General features: G+C 49.2%; 1 protein-coding gene across 1 annotated transcript; it reads left to right on the forward strand.

Moving 5' to 3' along the window:
* Window positions 1-3,159: 3,159 nt before the first annotated feature.
* TCAP (titin-cap) lies at window positions 3,160-7,147 on the forward strand. Its single transcript, XM_033919412.1, has 2 exons — window positions 3,160-3,452; window positions 5,251-7,147. The coding sequence occupies exons 1-2, from the start codon at window positions 3,298-3,300 to the stop codon at window positions 5,666-5,668; spliced, it is 573 nt and encodes a 190-aa protein (XP_033775303.1). The 5' UTR covers window positions 3,160-3,297; the 3' UTR covers window positions 5,669-7,147.
* The last annotated feature ends 9,552 nt before the right edge of the window (window positions 7,148-16,699 follow it).

Here is a 16,699-nt window from a genome sequence, read left to right on the forward strand (position 1 = left end):
CTTTGTAGCTTTCTGAGAAGTCTTTCGTGTGGAACTTTGTCAAATGCTTTCTGGAAGTCCAAGTATATTATGTCCACCGGCTTTCCACTATCAATTTGCTCGTTCACGGTCTCAAAGAATTGGAGTAAATTCGTCAGACACGATTTCCCTTTCCTGAATCCATGTTGACTGGGTTTCATCAAGTCGTGTGTGTCCAAGTGCTGAACTATGCTATCCTTGATCAGTGATTCAATCATCTTGCCGGGGACAGACGTAAGACTCACAGGTCTATAGTTGCCCGGTTCTCCTCTCGATCCTTTTTTGAAAATTGGCGTGACGTTCGCTTTCCTCCAGTCGTCTGGTATCTGACCAGTTCTGATTGACAGGTTTGCAAGTTTTTGCAATAACTCTCCAATTTCAATCTTCAATTCCTTCAAGACTCTCGGGTGAATTTCATCCGGTCCAGGTGATTTGTCACTTTTAAGTTTGTCGATCTGATAGTATATCTGGGCTAAGTCCACTTCAACTGTGGTGAGGCTGTCTTCTATTTCTCCTGCAAACACTTTCTCCGCTTCAGGTATTGTTGAGGTGTCCTCCTTCGTAAAAACGGACGCAAAGAAGGAATTTAGTTTGTCTGCGATTTGTTTATCTTCCTTGATGTACCCTTTTCTTCCCTTGTCGTCCAGGGGTCCCACTGCCTCTTTTGCAGGTTTTTTCCCTTTCACGTATCTAAAGAAGGGCTTGAAGTTTTTGGCCTCCCGGGCTATTTTTTCCTCATAGTCCTGTTTTGCTTCCCTCACCGCCTTGTGACATTTCTTCTGTTCATCTTTATGTTTGTTCCAGGCTTCGGTTGTCTTCGTGCATTTCCATTTTTTGAAAGAGTCCTTCTTTACCTTTATGGCTTCCTTCACCTGTATGGTAAGCCATGCCGGTTCTCTTTTGCCTTTATTATTGTTGATATTATAATTATTTCTGTATCTGAGGTTGATTTTTTTAAATTTTTAATTGACGTCACTAGCACTAATACAAGAGTGCTATGTTAAAATTTATACCTCCCAACTTTTTAGTGTAAGCAATTCTTGGTGAACATATGTCTCTACCCAGTGGCATAGCAAGGGGGAGGGGTGGACCACCGTAGGCACTGTCTTGAGGGGGCGCCAGCACTTGTCCTCCTCTCCACCCCCTCTCCTTCCCTGCCCCCCTCCCACTACCATGTATGTGCGCCCCTTCCCTGGTACCTCTTTAACATTTGCAGCACAAGCAGCAACCCCCAACCTGCTGCTCGCACCTGCATTGGCTCTTTCTCTGATGTCATTTCCTGTACCCGCACCTAGGAAGTGAAATCAGAGGACGAACTGAAGACGGTGCGAGCAGCAGGTTGGGGTTGCCGTTCATGTAGAGAAGGTATGTAGAGGTATGGGGGGAAGGGGGTGTGTGTGCATATGACAGGGGGGGCGGGGAAGGAACAGATGGGGGCAGAAAAGCGGGTGGGGAAAGAGCAACCCCCCCCCCCCCCGGGCACCTCACATCCTCGCTATACCACTGTCTCTACCATAACAGACTGCTGGTCATCCCAAGGAAAACTGTACATTGGGGTGACTGTCTTTAGAGGGGAAGCCCACTTGTCTGGCTCCAAGACTGAAGGGTTCCCACACATTTGATGTTCCTGTATCAGTTCTTGAAGATATTCCAACAGACTTTGCCATCAAATTAAAAATTATTAGAACAGACAATGATTCCAAATTTGTGAAAGCCTTCTTAAATTGACAGGCATGATGATGATAATGAAGATAAAGATGAAGATGCAAGTGATGAATTAGACCACACTGCTTTGAAAGTGACGAATAATGACGATGATAATAGAGTGTTTTTCGTTACATGGATGCCGAGTGTTTCAAATAGAGATTCCCTTGATCAATAGTTGCAGACCCAGTCAAAAGACATCAGTAATTTTGCAGCCTGGTCTGATTTGAAAGAACCTTTTACATAGACTGAGCAATCCACTTTTCGCCAATGCAGTTGTACAGCACCTTTTTAGCTGTACTGGTTTAATAATGACTCACAAGCACACTTGCATGAGTACGGTCATTTTCAAAATTTTATTTTATTAAAAACAAAGTGGATTGAATTATAGAGCAATAAAATTGTTGGGATAGAAACATTAACAATAGTTGCATTCATTATAGTTACAATATTTTTACTCAAAAAGTACTGTATTATATTAGGCAATAATTTTACTTAAGTAGATTTTTAAATGTGAACACATTGAACTTTTACATTTACTTAAGTATTAAAAAAATACTTGTATTTTTACTTTTACAAAAGTCCTTTGAACAACACTGTCCTTAGACATGTTCCAACCACAGCTATACTCTTCAGAATAAGAAAAACTATTCTGGATGCAGAGCAGATTGGATAACCAGCACCTCCGGGTTTCTCAGTCACAGTGAAAGAGCAGCTTTGTAAAGGCCTGTCCCCTTTCTATACATGTGTGGCAGAAACCTAAAGTCATCATTCTCCTGTCCCCAAAAGGGGAAATTAATGGCAGTTTTGTTTTCTATTTAGGAAAGTTTACAGAGAGCTGGTGAATTACTGGGAGGATTTTTCAGCAGAGGGGGCATTAAACAGGAATTTGTTTTCTGCACAAACTGGTGGTGAGAATTTTTGGAAAGACACTGGTGGCAAACCAATGCAAGCAAGTAAAAGATTGATTTATCCATTTGTAATTCAATAATTTACAATCCAGCTAACATGAAGGCAGCCATTGTATTAGTGATACCATGAATGGCACACACAGACTTCCTTCAGGATAAATTCAGTTTAATTTTTACTCCTGTGAATGTTTGCTCAGGGGGTGGGAGCATTTTCAAGGGGCTGGTGCCTCTGGAGCATCAAGGGAGCTGCTTAAAATATACTTCTAAATAACAGAAGATTTCCTATAACAGTGGGGATGGGTCATTGGATCCTGTAAAGGGGTACTGGAAGATCGCTGTGCCCTGAAATACATGGGATTTTATGTGTGATGAATTTAGCTTAGAACACTGGAAGTCTAAAGTCATCTCTCCAGAGACACATTCTGACCATATGTCTCCTCTGAGAGGCTCCAACCAGACCAGATATAGCTCCTTACTACAGAGCACCAAAATAGCAACAGATACCTCATATAAATCTCAGGCACTGGGCAGTAAGCCCAGGATAAGATTGAGAGAACGAACAACATCCCTTCGACTAGGCAGCAGAGAGTTCATAGGAGTTAAAGCCTCAGACCTGCACAGAACCTGTGAGAACCCAGGAAAAGTTACATCATAGAAGAAAACGATGGAGACTTATGGGAGGACTGTGGTCATGAAGACAGCTGGGGCCCTGAGTGCAGCAGAGCTGTGCTGTCAATGGAGAGAGGATGACATGGCTAGGAAGGAGAATTTCTCAGCAGAATGGAAGGATTTGTCCCTCTCTACCAGACCTGAGCAGTGGTGAGTACAAAGCTTAGAGTCAGATTTATAAACCAGTTGTTTGCCCTTCACATCTCCCTCCCATTCCCCTGTACCTGACTCCTTGAATCTAAGCTACTGGTAATGACTCTTGAGTGCAAAGTAGAGAATGACAAGGGGACAATTTTTCCCATCCTGGCCCTGTGAGTTCTTTTCCTGTCCCTGCCCCTGCCCCATTCCTGCAAGCTCCATCCTCATCTGCACAAGCCTCAAACACTTTAAAATCATAAGTCACAACATTCTAGAGCTCAGATTGTGATGTCATAATGCCTCATTCCACCAGTCCCTAAGCTCTGTCCTCATCTGCACAAGCCTCAAACACTTTCAAATCCTAAGTAGCAACATTCTAGAGCTCAGATTGTGATGTCATAATGCCTCATTCCACCAATGCCTAAGCTCCGTCCTCATCTGCACAAGCCTCAAACACTTTAAAATCCTAAGTAGCAACATTCTAGAGCTCAGATTGTGATGTCATAATGCCTCATTCCACCAATGCCTAAGCTCTGTCCTCATCTGCACAAGCCTCAAACACTTTAAAATCATAAGTGTTCGAGGCTTGTGTGGTTAAGGCAGAGCTTACAGGAATGGGGCAGGGACAGTGACAAAACTCATGGGGACGGGACGGGGAAATTGAATTCCTGGGACAATTTTGTCCCCATGTCATTCTCTAGTGCAAAGCACTTTTGGTAATCCTTCCATTTGCATTCACCACTGCTAGACGGAGGATCAGGCAGAATCAGGGCCAGTATAACCTGTAGGTGAGCTAGATGGTTGCCTAGGACAGCAGCTTCTGAGGGGCATCAAAATGCAGTTGCAGTCAGTGGCATAGTAAGAGGGGTTTGAGGGGGGGCATTCATGTTGGGAGGGGTGGCACTCCTCCTCCTCTCTGCCCCTGCCTCTTCCCACTCTTTCCCTCATCGCGCGCACCCCCTTTCCTTTTCCATGTACCTCTAGCTGTTCACCGTCGCAAGCAACAGCTTTAACGTGCTTCTCGCGATCGCATCATCTCTCCCACTGACATCACTTCCTGGTGCCGCGCATAGGAAGTGGCATCAGCAGGAGAGATGACGGGGTCGCACGAAGCACATTGAAGTTCTTGTTGCTCATGGCGATGCACAACCATAGTATATGGGGGAAGAGAATGAGACACGCAAGCGGCAGGAGGGTAGAGATGAGTGCGGGAGATGGGCACCACCGGCTTGGGCGCCTCTCACCCTTGCTATGCCACGGGTTGCAGTCAAGGAAAAACGACAGGTCCTGACAGCCACACAAAGGCAAAGACCCATCAGCCTGTACCTTTACCTGAGGGAGGATGGATCATTTTCAAAGGCTTTCAAGAACTGTCCTCAGTATATAAATATTCAAAGCAAAGTACAGTGTCTGCAGGATTGTTTTGAGAAGAGTGATGTTGGGATAATCATGATTGTTGAGTTTATCTATCAGAATCTCAGGAGGATATATGGAGGGAGCAGAGCTGAAGATCTGCCTAGGGTACCTATTATCCTTTCATTGGTCCTAAGCAGAATTGGCGTTCAGTGGAGACAGAAGGGGCTCCCTCATTGCTGGATGTTAAACATTTTCCTGCAGGCTCGAAAGTGGGCATAGGTGTGGGTATGGGCAATGCATCTGATATACCACCTTTCTGTGGTACAACCAAAGCAGTTTACATATTATATACAGGTACAGTGGGGATGAAAGATGGGGTTGATGCTGCATCTGCCACCTTTTTCAACCTCTTCCAGGTGTTCTAATGCTTGTTGCTCTATGATTTCCCCCACAGCTGCTTTCTCAGGGAAGTTAATGAACTCCAGCATGAAACTTATAGCCAACAGCGCCAGACCCAGTTCATAGTGCAGAGATCCCCCTTGAACATCATAAGGATGGGCCGCTTGGGAGACAGAGCAACCGAGTACCACCTGCCCTACCAGAGATCTCTACCTGTGCCCATCTTCAAACCTGCGGACCTCAGCACCAAGACGGAGAAGGTAGCCACCCCACCAGAGCTGCATGATATGATGGAATTTGAGAGGGCCCTGGGCAATCCTGAGACTAACGGGTTGTGCCAGGACAAGAAGATGATCACTGAAATCAAGAAGGAGCTGCCCCCAGTCATGCAGCCAATCCGAATAAAGTTTGAGAAGCCAGGACTCCCAAGGTCCTTTTCCAGGTCTATGTCTCAGGAAGCCCAGAGGGGCTGAGAGGAAGCTGAGCACCTTCTGCTTATCCTTTTCCAGTTAGTAAATAATGCACCGCTGCAGCTAGTCTGCCTAAAAATCCAGCTATCTTGGACAGTAAGCTGTTTGTGTATGTACAGTAATGTGTTAGGAGTGGCCTCTTGTGTGGCCAGATATGGCAATCAGTGGTCTGGCAGCTGTGAATGCCAGTCAGGTAGGGAACTTTTGGCCATCAAAATCTGCTTGGTAGGGGAGCTAAAACTAAGCATTTGCCTGAAAGAGAGAACTCTATCTCCCTCTAAGTGCCATATAGCACGGTGTGCCCCCTCCCTGTCACTGAGAGAGAGGAAGAGACCTATAATGAGGGGGTATATTCATTTGTAAAGGTCCCACCCAAATTACTACCGAAGGGTTTCAGATACTGTGTATGCGCACCTTTCAATGTGATCTGAAAAGAAGTGAGAGCCAGGGTTACAATTCCAGCTACCCTGCGGGCACTGTCTCATGGTGACTCAGGGTTGGGATTCACATAGATTGTAGGTTCTCTGAGGAAGTGACTTGCCTCTATCTTCTAAAAGTGTTGCCTAAGCATTTCATGGAAAGGCAGGTTAAAAATTCAAATTCCCTGGGAACATGGGGGGGAGTGATCAAATGACAGCTGGCACATTTCATTTTGAGAAGGGATTGGTTTTCTTCTTTCAAGAGACTGTTCCTCCTCCAACCATACTCCTGAGGGAGGTTAGTTGGTAGGTGGGACCTTTGGGTGAGTCTAAGGACTAGATGTGTGGGGATATCACCTAACCTGGACTCACAGATACTAGGCAGAAGCGAGATTCCTTGTGCCAGGCATTTCTTATAGGAAAGATGCAGAGGATCTTATGGTTTCTACAACGAAGTGCAAGGAGTGCATTGGGAAAGTGTGAAAGAGAGTTACAAGAAAGTGAGTGACTGTAGGATGAGTTGGAATAGCTAGAGGGAAGGAGAAATGGGAGTGAAGGGAAGGAGAGGTCTTCCTCTGTAGTTGCTGGGGGTCTGGGATGCTGACATTTGTGCTGGATTTGTTTAGACTTTATATTCTGGTACCTGCCCTGCTTATTTCAAATAGCAGAAGCATTGCATGAGTTATAAATCCTATAGTGCAGTGGGATGCTAGTTGGCAGCTCTGTCATAGTAAATTGCTGGTCTGAGTGTCTTCCTGCCTCAACTTGTGCTGGAGAAGGGGGGCTGCACTTAGAAAGACCCTCAATTTTACCCCACGCATCCCACCAATATTAGACTGGGAATGTAATGCATGAAGGACTTTCCAAACTTCCTGCTTCAAGTGAGGAACTGGCTGTGCCCTCACTCCAGCTCTTCCACTGTCTGGATTCCTGTAGAAGGACTGATGCTGTCCTGTGTGCACTGTACTTATTGCTAGAAAGAAAGTTATTTTTATATCTTGCACAAATAAAAAAAAAGTTATATTTATACTTTGTATGGTAATAAAATATTTAAAGATTCAGAGTATGGCTGGTACTTAATGCTGAGGAGCTGAAGTGTGGAGGATTATGTAGGCTAGCTGGAAGCAAGAAGGGGCTTGGAACTCCTACTAAAAAGGCTTTGAAAATCAGATGCCAAGTTACCCCGGTTTAGGCTGGAGTTTTTAGGACAGTCCTGAATTTCTGACCACCCCATTATGGTGCATTATGGGACTTGCAGCACTGATTTCAATGGACACTACAAATCCCACACTGCTTTAGGAGGTAAGTTCAAAACCAGGACTGGCCAAAAATGTTTTCAGGATAAAACTAGGTAACTTGGCATCTATGGAAAATGAGGGTACTTTGGTCTTCTTTCCCCCCCCCTCAATAACTGGTCTCACCCTTGAATTTATTTCTAGCTTTTTAGCACATCCTGCAGCTAACATCTATAATAATAAAACCCTAGAGCGCGCATGCGCTGTCGAAAGTCCGTGAGTCCTGGTGGCGTGAGGTGTGCTTCTGTGCCAGTCCTCACGGCGCCTGCGCTAGCTGGAGGTGCGTGTGCCAGCCACTCCTCCCTCCCGCTGAAGGCCCTCTTCAAAGCAGCCTGCTGAGGTTCGCCAGCCACAGTAGTGAACCTTGCAGGCCGCTCTCCACCTTCCCGATGCGATGCAAGAAACAAAAGGATCGGTAAAGAAAACTATAAGAAAAAAAAGCAAATCCAGGTAGGCAAAGGCGGGACGGAGGCTGCAATCGGCAGCAGCTGCCGCTGCTCCTCCAGCCGCCTAGCTCCTCTCCACCGGCCCCTGCTGGCAGCCCCCTCCGCCCCGTCCTCTCTGCTCCGGTGGCTCGCGCAAGAGAAGGAGCGGATGAAGCAAGATCCCGTGCAAAGGGAAATGCAAGGGGGTTGAAAAAGCGAAAGGTGGGACGGGAAAGGGAGGGGGAGAAAGCCTAAAATGAAAAAAAAAAACCAAAAAAGCAACTTTATACAGGAAGAGGAGTCTCTAGCACCTGTTAATGTAATGGGCTTAAAGACTAGTAAATAAATAAAATAATAATAATTTAAAAAATAAGTGAAATACAACCCCCCCCCACACACACACACAGACATTCACCTCACCTACACAAAACAGTCATATATTGATGACATAATCAGATGCCCTAACTAGAGTTACCATATGGCTTCAGAAAAAGGACAGATTGAGACATCCGGTTTTTACTTCTATTGAATGCAATGGAAGTAAGGAAGGCAGATTGAGACAGCTAGGTTTTACTTGCCTTGAAATCAATGGAAGAAAAACCCGGATGTCCCAATCCGTCCTCCTTTTTCTGGAGCTATGTGATAGGTAACCCTAGAGCTAATCAGGTTACATTTTAACAGAAACATTTCAGAATTTTTAAAAATTATTTTATCTGACTATTTGAGGAGTTAAAAAAAAAAAAAAAAAAAGGCTGTTGTTAATGCTGTATCTATTGTTTGTAATACAGCTGTTATGACTGGCTGAAGGAAGCAGAAAAAGCTCAAGCATCCAGCGAACAGTACAGCCAAAGATGCCAAATTACTCAATTTCAGAGTGGAGATTTTGGAACAGTCCTGGAATTCTGACCACCCTATCATGGTGCATTATGGGACTTGAAGCACTGACTTCAGTGGGCAGGATCAGGTACTAACATCTCCAGCCTGGAACTGGGTAACTTGGCATCTCTACATAGTTGCACTGGATTGCAGCAGATGGGGGTAACAGAGTGCTGCTTCTGTGCACTGTAACATCACATTAAGCACATCCTGGGACCCTGGGCTCCTAACAACCAAGATGGCTACCCTCAGTCTGGGCTCTACTTCATAAGGCTTGATCAAAGAATTCTGGTTGTCATATTAGTCCACCTGAAAGCAAGGGACAAAAAGAAGTGGTAGGTGATTTTAGACTATCAATTATCCTGTTTTAGGAGATGGTCCCCCAATTTACATACACGTTCCTGATTGGTCTTCTTTCCATAAGCCATTTTCCCAGTTGGCAAAAATTCACCCTATGCATGCCCATTTTCTTCCTCTCTCTCTGCAGGAGGCACTCTGGTACCAAATCTATATGTTGTTGCCTGTCATGGCCAGAGGAGAGAAAAGGGCAACTGGAATAGGAAAAACTGTGCTGTGGGCAAGTTGGTGTGAAGTGACAATGTGCTGTATGCAAGTTGGTGTGATGTGGCCTGGCCCCATGTAGGTGTGAGCGGAGTAAAAGGGCTGTAGCAGGACACCCATCAATTCTAGCCTGGCTCTGGCCTCAGTCTAAGAAGTTTTACCATCCTTTGCCATTTGGTAAAATATAATGAGGAGGTGAAATGAGGGGATAGTAAGACAATTACAGCCTGGTGAAAGGGGACATTTATGACAGTGCAAAAACTGGCCCAGCCCTGCAGCACTCCACAAGCACTAGGGAGGCAGCTCTGTGCTAGAGGACCGTGGTGCTAGCAGGCTAAAAATTCCTCTCTAGTGCCAGAGTCTGGGGCTGTGGTGTTGAGAAAGCAAAGAGGTGCCGTGCTGCACAGCTGTGGTAAGGCGCAGATGCTAGTGCAGCGCCTTAGGCCTGGCCTGTAGCCAAGAGACGGAAAGCAATGTGTGAGGAGCAAGCAGTCCAAGAGAATTCCTGCAGGAGAGGAGGTGGTCCATGGTGGAGAGGAGCAGCATCGTCAGGCTAGGTAAGCAGACATCAGCAAGGATTTGAACCGCAGTGGATGGTGGATGGTGATGACCATGTGGCTATGAAGAAGGGGGCAATGGAATGAGTTGCTGGAGGAGAGAAGGGACAGTAGATGTGAGGAGTAGAGGAAGGGGGGGGGGGCAGGAGATTGGGGAAGAGGCAGATAAATCTGAGTAGGGGAAAGAGGGAATTAGAATTAAGGACAGTGAGCGTGACAGGATGGAGGAGAAAGGAAGAACTGAATTTGGGCAAGGGGTGATGGGATGGTTAAGGAACCCCGTATGGCCTCTGTCCACCATCATTTTCGGTTTCTGTTTATGAACTGAATATTTTTTTTTAGTAAACTCTCATTTTTATGGTTTAAAGTTCCCCAACAGGAGTTCCAACTCACAATGCCTGCTCTGCCCCACTCAGCCTCACCCAAGTGTCCTAGATTAGCAAAACCTAAATTCAGATAACTGTATTATGAGTGTTTCTAAGAGACCCATAATCGAGGGTGAGGGGTGTCCTCTCCATTAGGATGTTGGCTCTGTTATGGGTCTTTATCTTCTTCTTCCTTTGCTAGTATCCTCAAAAATCAGTCCTTTAAATTCCCAGTAGTCCTTTCTAAATAATGTCAGATGGAAAAATACAGCCATAACTAGGATTTAATATAGATCCCAGCAGAAGATTAGATGTCAAGCACCCTGGGGAGTGAATAAAAACAAACAGCAGGGACTGGCCAGATCAACACATGCCAAATCTCAGAGGCATCATGCAGGGATGTTTCACATATTACAATATGCCTAAATTTACAGTGCAGGATTTCAGTAATGAAATGTATGTGTCATGGACTCAAAATTATTTCAAAAATATCTAATGCTCAATTCACACCTTTTGCAATGAGGTTTGAGCATTAAGGCTCCTCAACACAGCTCTGCCCTTGCACCTCATTCCTGCCTGGCAGCATGGCCTGCTATCCCAGTACTGAGAACCCCCCCCCCCCCGTCTCTGCTAATGCACCTTCCCCTTGCCCTGCTATACACACACACACACACACACCTTACTCCTGCCCTGCAGCACTGAGATTCTCACACACAGCTATACTAATGTACCTCATTCCTGCCCAAAGAACACTGAGACCCCCACCTCCCCATACTTAGCTTTATCAATGCACCTCACTGCTAACCTGCAGGAGTGGAAGAGTGGAGATTCACCCAGGCGGTGTCCAGCAGTTACAGCTTCTCATAAAACATACAAAAAATGCCAGGCCCCAATGCTCAAAAGCTTGCCTTGCAAGTAAGACTGATTGTAGCCAATCTTACTTGCAAGGCAGCTCAGTCTCCGATGCTCAAAAGGGTTCTCTGGGACTTTTACCAATCACAGTAGCAGCTACCAAGAACCCTATGTAAATGCATTACAAGGAGCTCATTACTAGTATTATTACTCATAACCCAAATTCCACTCAGCCTGAGAAGGGTTCCGGCACGCAAACTGTTCAACAGCAGCCGAATCAGACAGCGTGCAGTGTCAGGGGGCTTTGTTACCCGGTCGCATGACTGCTAAAGGCAGCCAAAGCCAGAAAATGTGAACTTTAGGACTGAAGAAAAGGCGAGGGAAAACCTCACTCCTCCCCAGTGGCGTACCTAGGGGGGGGGGGGGGGGGGGGCGGGCCGCCCCGGGTACCAGCCCTGAGGGGGTGTTCCCGGCCTTGCCGCTCAGTCCCCCCCCACGCCCGAAGGACCGCTCGCCCCACTGACCTTCCAGCACACCTATGAAGCAGCCCGCAGCAGGATCGCGACGTCAGCAATCCCTCAGCTGCTTGGGCGCTGCTTCCTCTGACGTCAGAGGAGGGGGCGGGACCGCGACGCAGGAAGCAGCTCCTAAGTAGCGCAAATATAGCTGACGTCGCGATCCTGCTGCGGCTGCTTCATAGGTAGTGCGGGGAGGCCAGGGGGGCGAATGGTCCTTCGGGGTGGGTCGGGGATCTGACCCAGTTCTAATACCTCTCCGTCTCCGTGCCGACCGACCCCCTCAAGGACCGACCCTTGGAAACATGTTTTCAGGCTTGGAATCCAGTTAAAAGGCAATAGACGCTCTGTCTATACCTGGGACCAAACTGAAAGAAATTTGTCCAGCCCTGGCAAGTTCAAACCCAACTCAAACCAAATTCTGCACTCCTGGGGAAGGGGGAGGTTTTGCTTCTGAGAAAGTGCTCCTTAGTACATCAGAATCTCTGTCTGCTTCTTGGCACCAGCACTGGAGAAATAATGAGACGCCCTACTTTCTTTCTGCATGTGAAGCCATCTGGAGGGGGGGGGGGTGTTTGTGAGTACCAGAAGGCACTGCGAGGAAGGAACGGGGTATATTAGTAGATCTGTGTGTGATGGAGGGCACTAGGGCCAGCAGGAGTGAGGTACATAGTTAGAGCTGTAGAGGGGGGGGGAGAAGGAGGGTGTCCCTATTGCAAGGGAGGAGTGAGGTTTTCCCTCGTCTTTTCTTCAGTCCTAAAGTTCACATTTTCTGGCTTTGGCTGCCTTCAGCAGTCATGCGACCGGGTAACAAAGCCCCCCTGACCCTGCACGCTGTCTGATTCGGCTGCTGTTGAACAGTTTGCGTGCCGGAACCCTTCTCAGGCTGAGTGGAATTTGGGTTATGAGCTGCAGGGAGTGGTTGTGAATTTCTCCGTGAGAACCTTGTGCATCCTCCTCCAGCTTGAGTCCGCACTAGACGTCCCCACGTAGACGTCCGCACTAGACGCCCGCACTAGACGTCCCCACTAGACGTCCGCAATAGACGTCCCCACTAGACGTCCGCAATAGACGTCCCCACTAGACGTCCGCAATAGACGTCCCCACTAGACGCCCGCACTAGACGCCCGCACTAGACGTCCCCACTAGACGTCCGCAATAGACGTCCGCACTAGACGTCCCCACTAGACGTCCGCAATAGACGTCCGCAATAGACGTCCCCACTAGACGTCCGCAATAGACGTCCCCACTAGACGTCCGCACTAGACGTCCCCACTAGACGTCCGCAATAGACGTCCCCACTAGACGTCCGCACTAGACGTCCCCACTAGACGTCCGCAATAGACGTCCCCACTAGACGTCCGCAATAGACGTCCGCACTAGACGTCCCCACTAGACGTCCGCACTAGACGTCCCCACTAGACGTCCCCACTAGACGTCCCGCACTAGACGTCCCAATAGACGTCCGCACTAGACGTCCGCACTAGACGTCCCCACTAGACGTCCCCACGTAGACGCCCGCACTAGACGTCCCCACTAGACGTCCGCACTAGACGTCCCCACGTAGACGTCCGCACTAGACGCCCGCACTAGACGTCTAGTGCGGACGTCTACGTGGGGACGTCTAGTGCGGACGTCTAGTGCGGACGTCTACGTGGGGACGTCTAGTGCGGACGTCTACGTGGGGACGTCTAGTGCGGGCGTCTACGTGGGGACGTCTAGTGCGGGCGTCTACGTGCGGACGTCTACGCGTGCGCGTCCTCGTGCGCGCGTCTTACATTCAGCACCAAGTGGCAGAAACCTAAACCCCAAACTCAGATAAATGCATTCCCAGGCCTTGTTCTCCCCTCCTCCAGGTCAGATTGCTGTTGAAAGCTGAGGCAACAGGAAATACGTCAGCCTCGGGGAGGATCGGAACTCAAGCTGGAGGAGGATGCACAAGGTTCTCACGGAGAAATTCACAACCACTCCCTGCAGCTCATAACCCAAATTCCACTCAGCCTGAGAAGGGTTCCGGCACGCAAACTGTTCAACAGCAGCCGAATCAGACAGCGTGCAGGGTCAGGGGGGCTTTGTTACCCGGTCGCATGACTGCTGAAGGCAGCCAAAGCCAGAAAATGTGAACTTTAGGACTGAAGAAAAGGCGAGGGAAAACCTCACTCCTCCCTTGCAATAGGGACACCCTCCTTCTCCCCCCCCCCCTCTACAGCTCTAACTATGTACCTCACTCCTGCTGGCCCTAGTGCCCTCCATCACACACAGATCTACTAATATACCCCGTTCCTTCCTCGCAGTGCCTTCTGGTACTCACAAACACACCCCCCCCCCCTCCAGATGGCTTCACATGCAGAAAGAAAGTAGGGCGTCTCATTATTTCTCCAGTGCTGGTGCCAAGAAGCAGACAGAGATTCTGATGTACTAAGGAGCACTTTCTCAGAAGCAAAACCTCCCCCTTCCCCAGGAGTGCAGAATTTGGTTTGAGTTGGGTTTGAACTTGCCAGGGCTGGACAAATTTCTTTCAGTTTGGTCCCAGGTATAGACAGAGCGTCTATTGCCTTTTAACTGGATTCCAAGCCTGAAAACATGTTTCCAAGGGTCGGTCCTTGAGGGGGTCGGTCGGCACGGAGACGGAGAGGTATTAGAACTGGGTCAGATCCCTGAAGAAGCTCATTCTCCTTCTATCAGTTTGGTTCGGTGCAGTGGCGTACCTAGGGGGGTGCGGGGGGGGGCGGGCCGCCCCGGGTACCAGCCCTGAGGGGGTGTTCCCGGCCTTGCCGCTCAGTCCCCCCCCACGCCCGAAGGACCGCTCGCCCCACTGACCTTCCAGCACACCTATGAAGCAGCCCGCAGCAGGATCGCGACGTCAGCAATCCCTCAGCTGCTTGGGCGCTGCTTCCTGCGCCGCGGTCCCGTCCCTCCTCTGACGTCAGAGGAGGGGGCGGGACCGCGACGCAGGAAGCAGCTCCTAAGTAGCGCAAATATAGCTGACGTCGCGATCCTGCTGCGGCTGCTTCATAGGTAGTGCGGGGAGGCCAGGGGGGCGAATGGTCCTTCGGGGTGGGTCGGGGCATCAGGCCTTCAGGGTGGGGCGGGCGGGCGGGCAGGCAGACTTTCAAGGGGGAGGGGGGTGACAGGCAGGCAGGCAGGCAGGCCTTCAAGGGGGGGTGCAGGTCTTCGGGGGGGGGGTGCAGACCTTCAAGGGGGTGCAGGCCTTCAAGGGGGGGACAGGCAGGCAGGCCTTCAAGGGGGGGACAGGCCTACAAGGGGGGGGGACAGGCCTACAAGGGGGTGCAGGCCTACAAGGGGGGGGACAGGCCTTCAAGGGGGGACAGGCCTTCAGGGGGGGTGCATGCCTTCAGGGGGGGTGCCGACCTTCAAGGGGGTGCAGGCCTTCAAGGGGGTGCAGGCCTTTGGGGGGGTGCCAACCTTCAAGGGGGGGTGCAGGCCTTCAAGGGGGGGGACAGGCCTTCAAGGGGGGACAAGCAGGCAGGCCTTCAAGGGGGGGACAGGCCTACAAGGGGGTGCAGGCCTTTGGGGGGGTGCCAACCTTCAAGGGGGGGGACAGGCCTTCAAGGGGGGACAAGCAGGCAGGCCTTCAAGGGGGGGTCAGGCCTTCAAGGGGGGGGCAGGCCTACAAGGGGGTGGGACAGGCAGACCTTTAAGGGGGGACAGGCCTACAAGGGGGTGGGACAGGCAGACCTTTAAGGGGGGATAGGCCTTCAAGGGGGGACAAGCAGGCAGGCCTTCAAGGGGGGGTCAGGCCTTCAAGGGGGGGGACAGGCCTTCGGGGGTGCAGGCCTTCGGGGTGGGTGCAGGCCTTCGGGGTGGGTGCAGGCATTCGGGGTGGGTGCAGGCCTTCGGGATGGGTGCAGGCCTTCAGGGAGGGACAGACCTTCGGGTGGGGGGTACAATCCTTCGGGGAGGGTGCAGGCCTTCAGGGGTGGGGTTTAGGCCTTCAGAGGGGGACAGACCTTCGGGTGGGAGGTAAAGTCCTTCGGGGGGTGCAGGTCTTCAGGGGTGGGGTGTAGCCCTTCGGAGGGGGGACAGACCTTCGGGGGAGGGGGGGTCCTGGTGTAAAAGTACACAGAGGGAGAGAGGGAAGGGGGGGTTCAAAGATACATGCATATGCCAGACTTTGGGGGTTAGAAATAATGGGTCTAAAAACAGAGGAGTGGGAGAGAGATGGTGCATAATGGGATTTAGGGAGGGAAGGAACAGAAAGGGAGAGAACTTGGAAACAGGGGATGGTGTGGAGGGGGGATAGAGATACTGGATAGGAGGATAGTTGGGAACAGAAAGGGAGAGATGGTGGATCCTGGGGTGGTGGGGAGTTGAGAAAAGGTGAATCTGTGGATGGAGACAAAAAAAAGGAAAGATGCCAGATCTCCGGGAGAGGGAAGGGAAACGGAAGGGGAGAACAGAGATGGCAGACGGATGGTTAGCACGGAGAAAGGAGACCCTGGCAAGCAAGACAACAAGAGCCTGGGACCAACAAGATTTGAATATTGATCAGAGAACAAAAGGTAGAAAAAATAATTTTATTTTCTGTTTTGTGATTACAATATGTTAGATTTGAAAAGTGTACATGAGACAGCTTGAAATGGGAACTTTTCTATTTTTGTGAATGGCAAGGCTGAGTTCAGTTAAAATATATGCTTTATAAGAAAATATAATAATGTGTTTTATAAAGTTTATAAGCATTGCTGGCATACTCGGTGAGGTGTTCCTAGTGTTGGTGGTGGTGGTAGCATGTCAGTGTGTTGAGAGGAAGAGGTAGTCTGGGAAATTCTGCTGAGCAAACTCTGGGCCCATTTCCACCCCCAGTTAGTCCACTCCACTCAACTGGTTCACACACTGAGTGGGTCTTTGGGTGTTATTTCTGGGTAGTTGTTTTAGAATCTCTTCCAGTGGTTTGTCAGTATCTCCTTCTGGTCCAAGGAAGGAAACTTTGTCAACCTTAGCATTGACCTTCAGAATATGTTTGTAACAGCGCTGCTTGTGTGGCATTAGGCTATGTAGTGATCGAAAGAAAAAAACAGACCTTTGCACATTTTTGCACTATATGGTGGGTGTATGAGGAGATTCATTTCCTGCACAGTTAAGTCCATGTGAAGTTACCTTGTGCTGTATTTGACATCTAGCAAGGTCTCTGTTTGGAAGGAAAGATCT

The sequence above is a fragment of the Geotrypetes seraphini genome, chromosome 13 (genome assembly GCF_902459505.1).
Source record: "Geotrypetes seraphini chromosome 13, aGeoSer1.1, whole genome shotgun sequence".
Taxonomy (NCBI): Eukaryota; Metazoa; Chordata; class Amphibia; order Gymnophiona; family Dermophiidae; genus Geotrypetes; species Geotrypetes seraphini.

Bases quoted from the DNA above. Each gene is read 5' to 3' on its own strand.
- TCAP (XM_033919412.1), top strand. From the start codon at position 3,298: ATGGAGACTTATGGGAGGACTGTGGTCATGAAGACAGCTGGGGCCCTG. The intron at 3,453-5,250 runs GTGAGTACAAAG...TTTCCCCCACAG, and splicing joins TCTACCAGACCTGAGCAGTG to CTGCTTTCTCAGGGAAGTTA.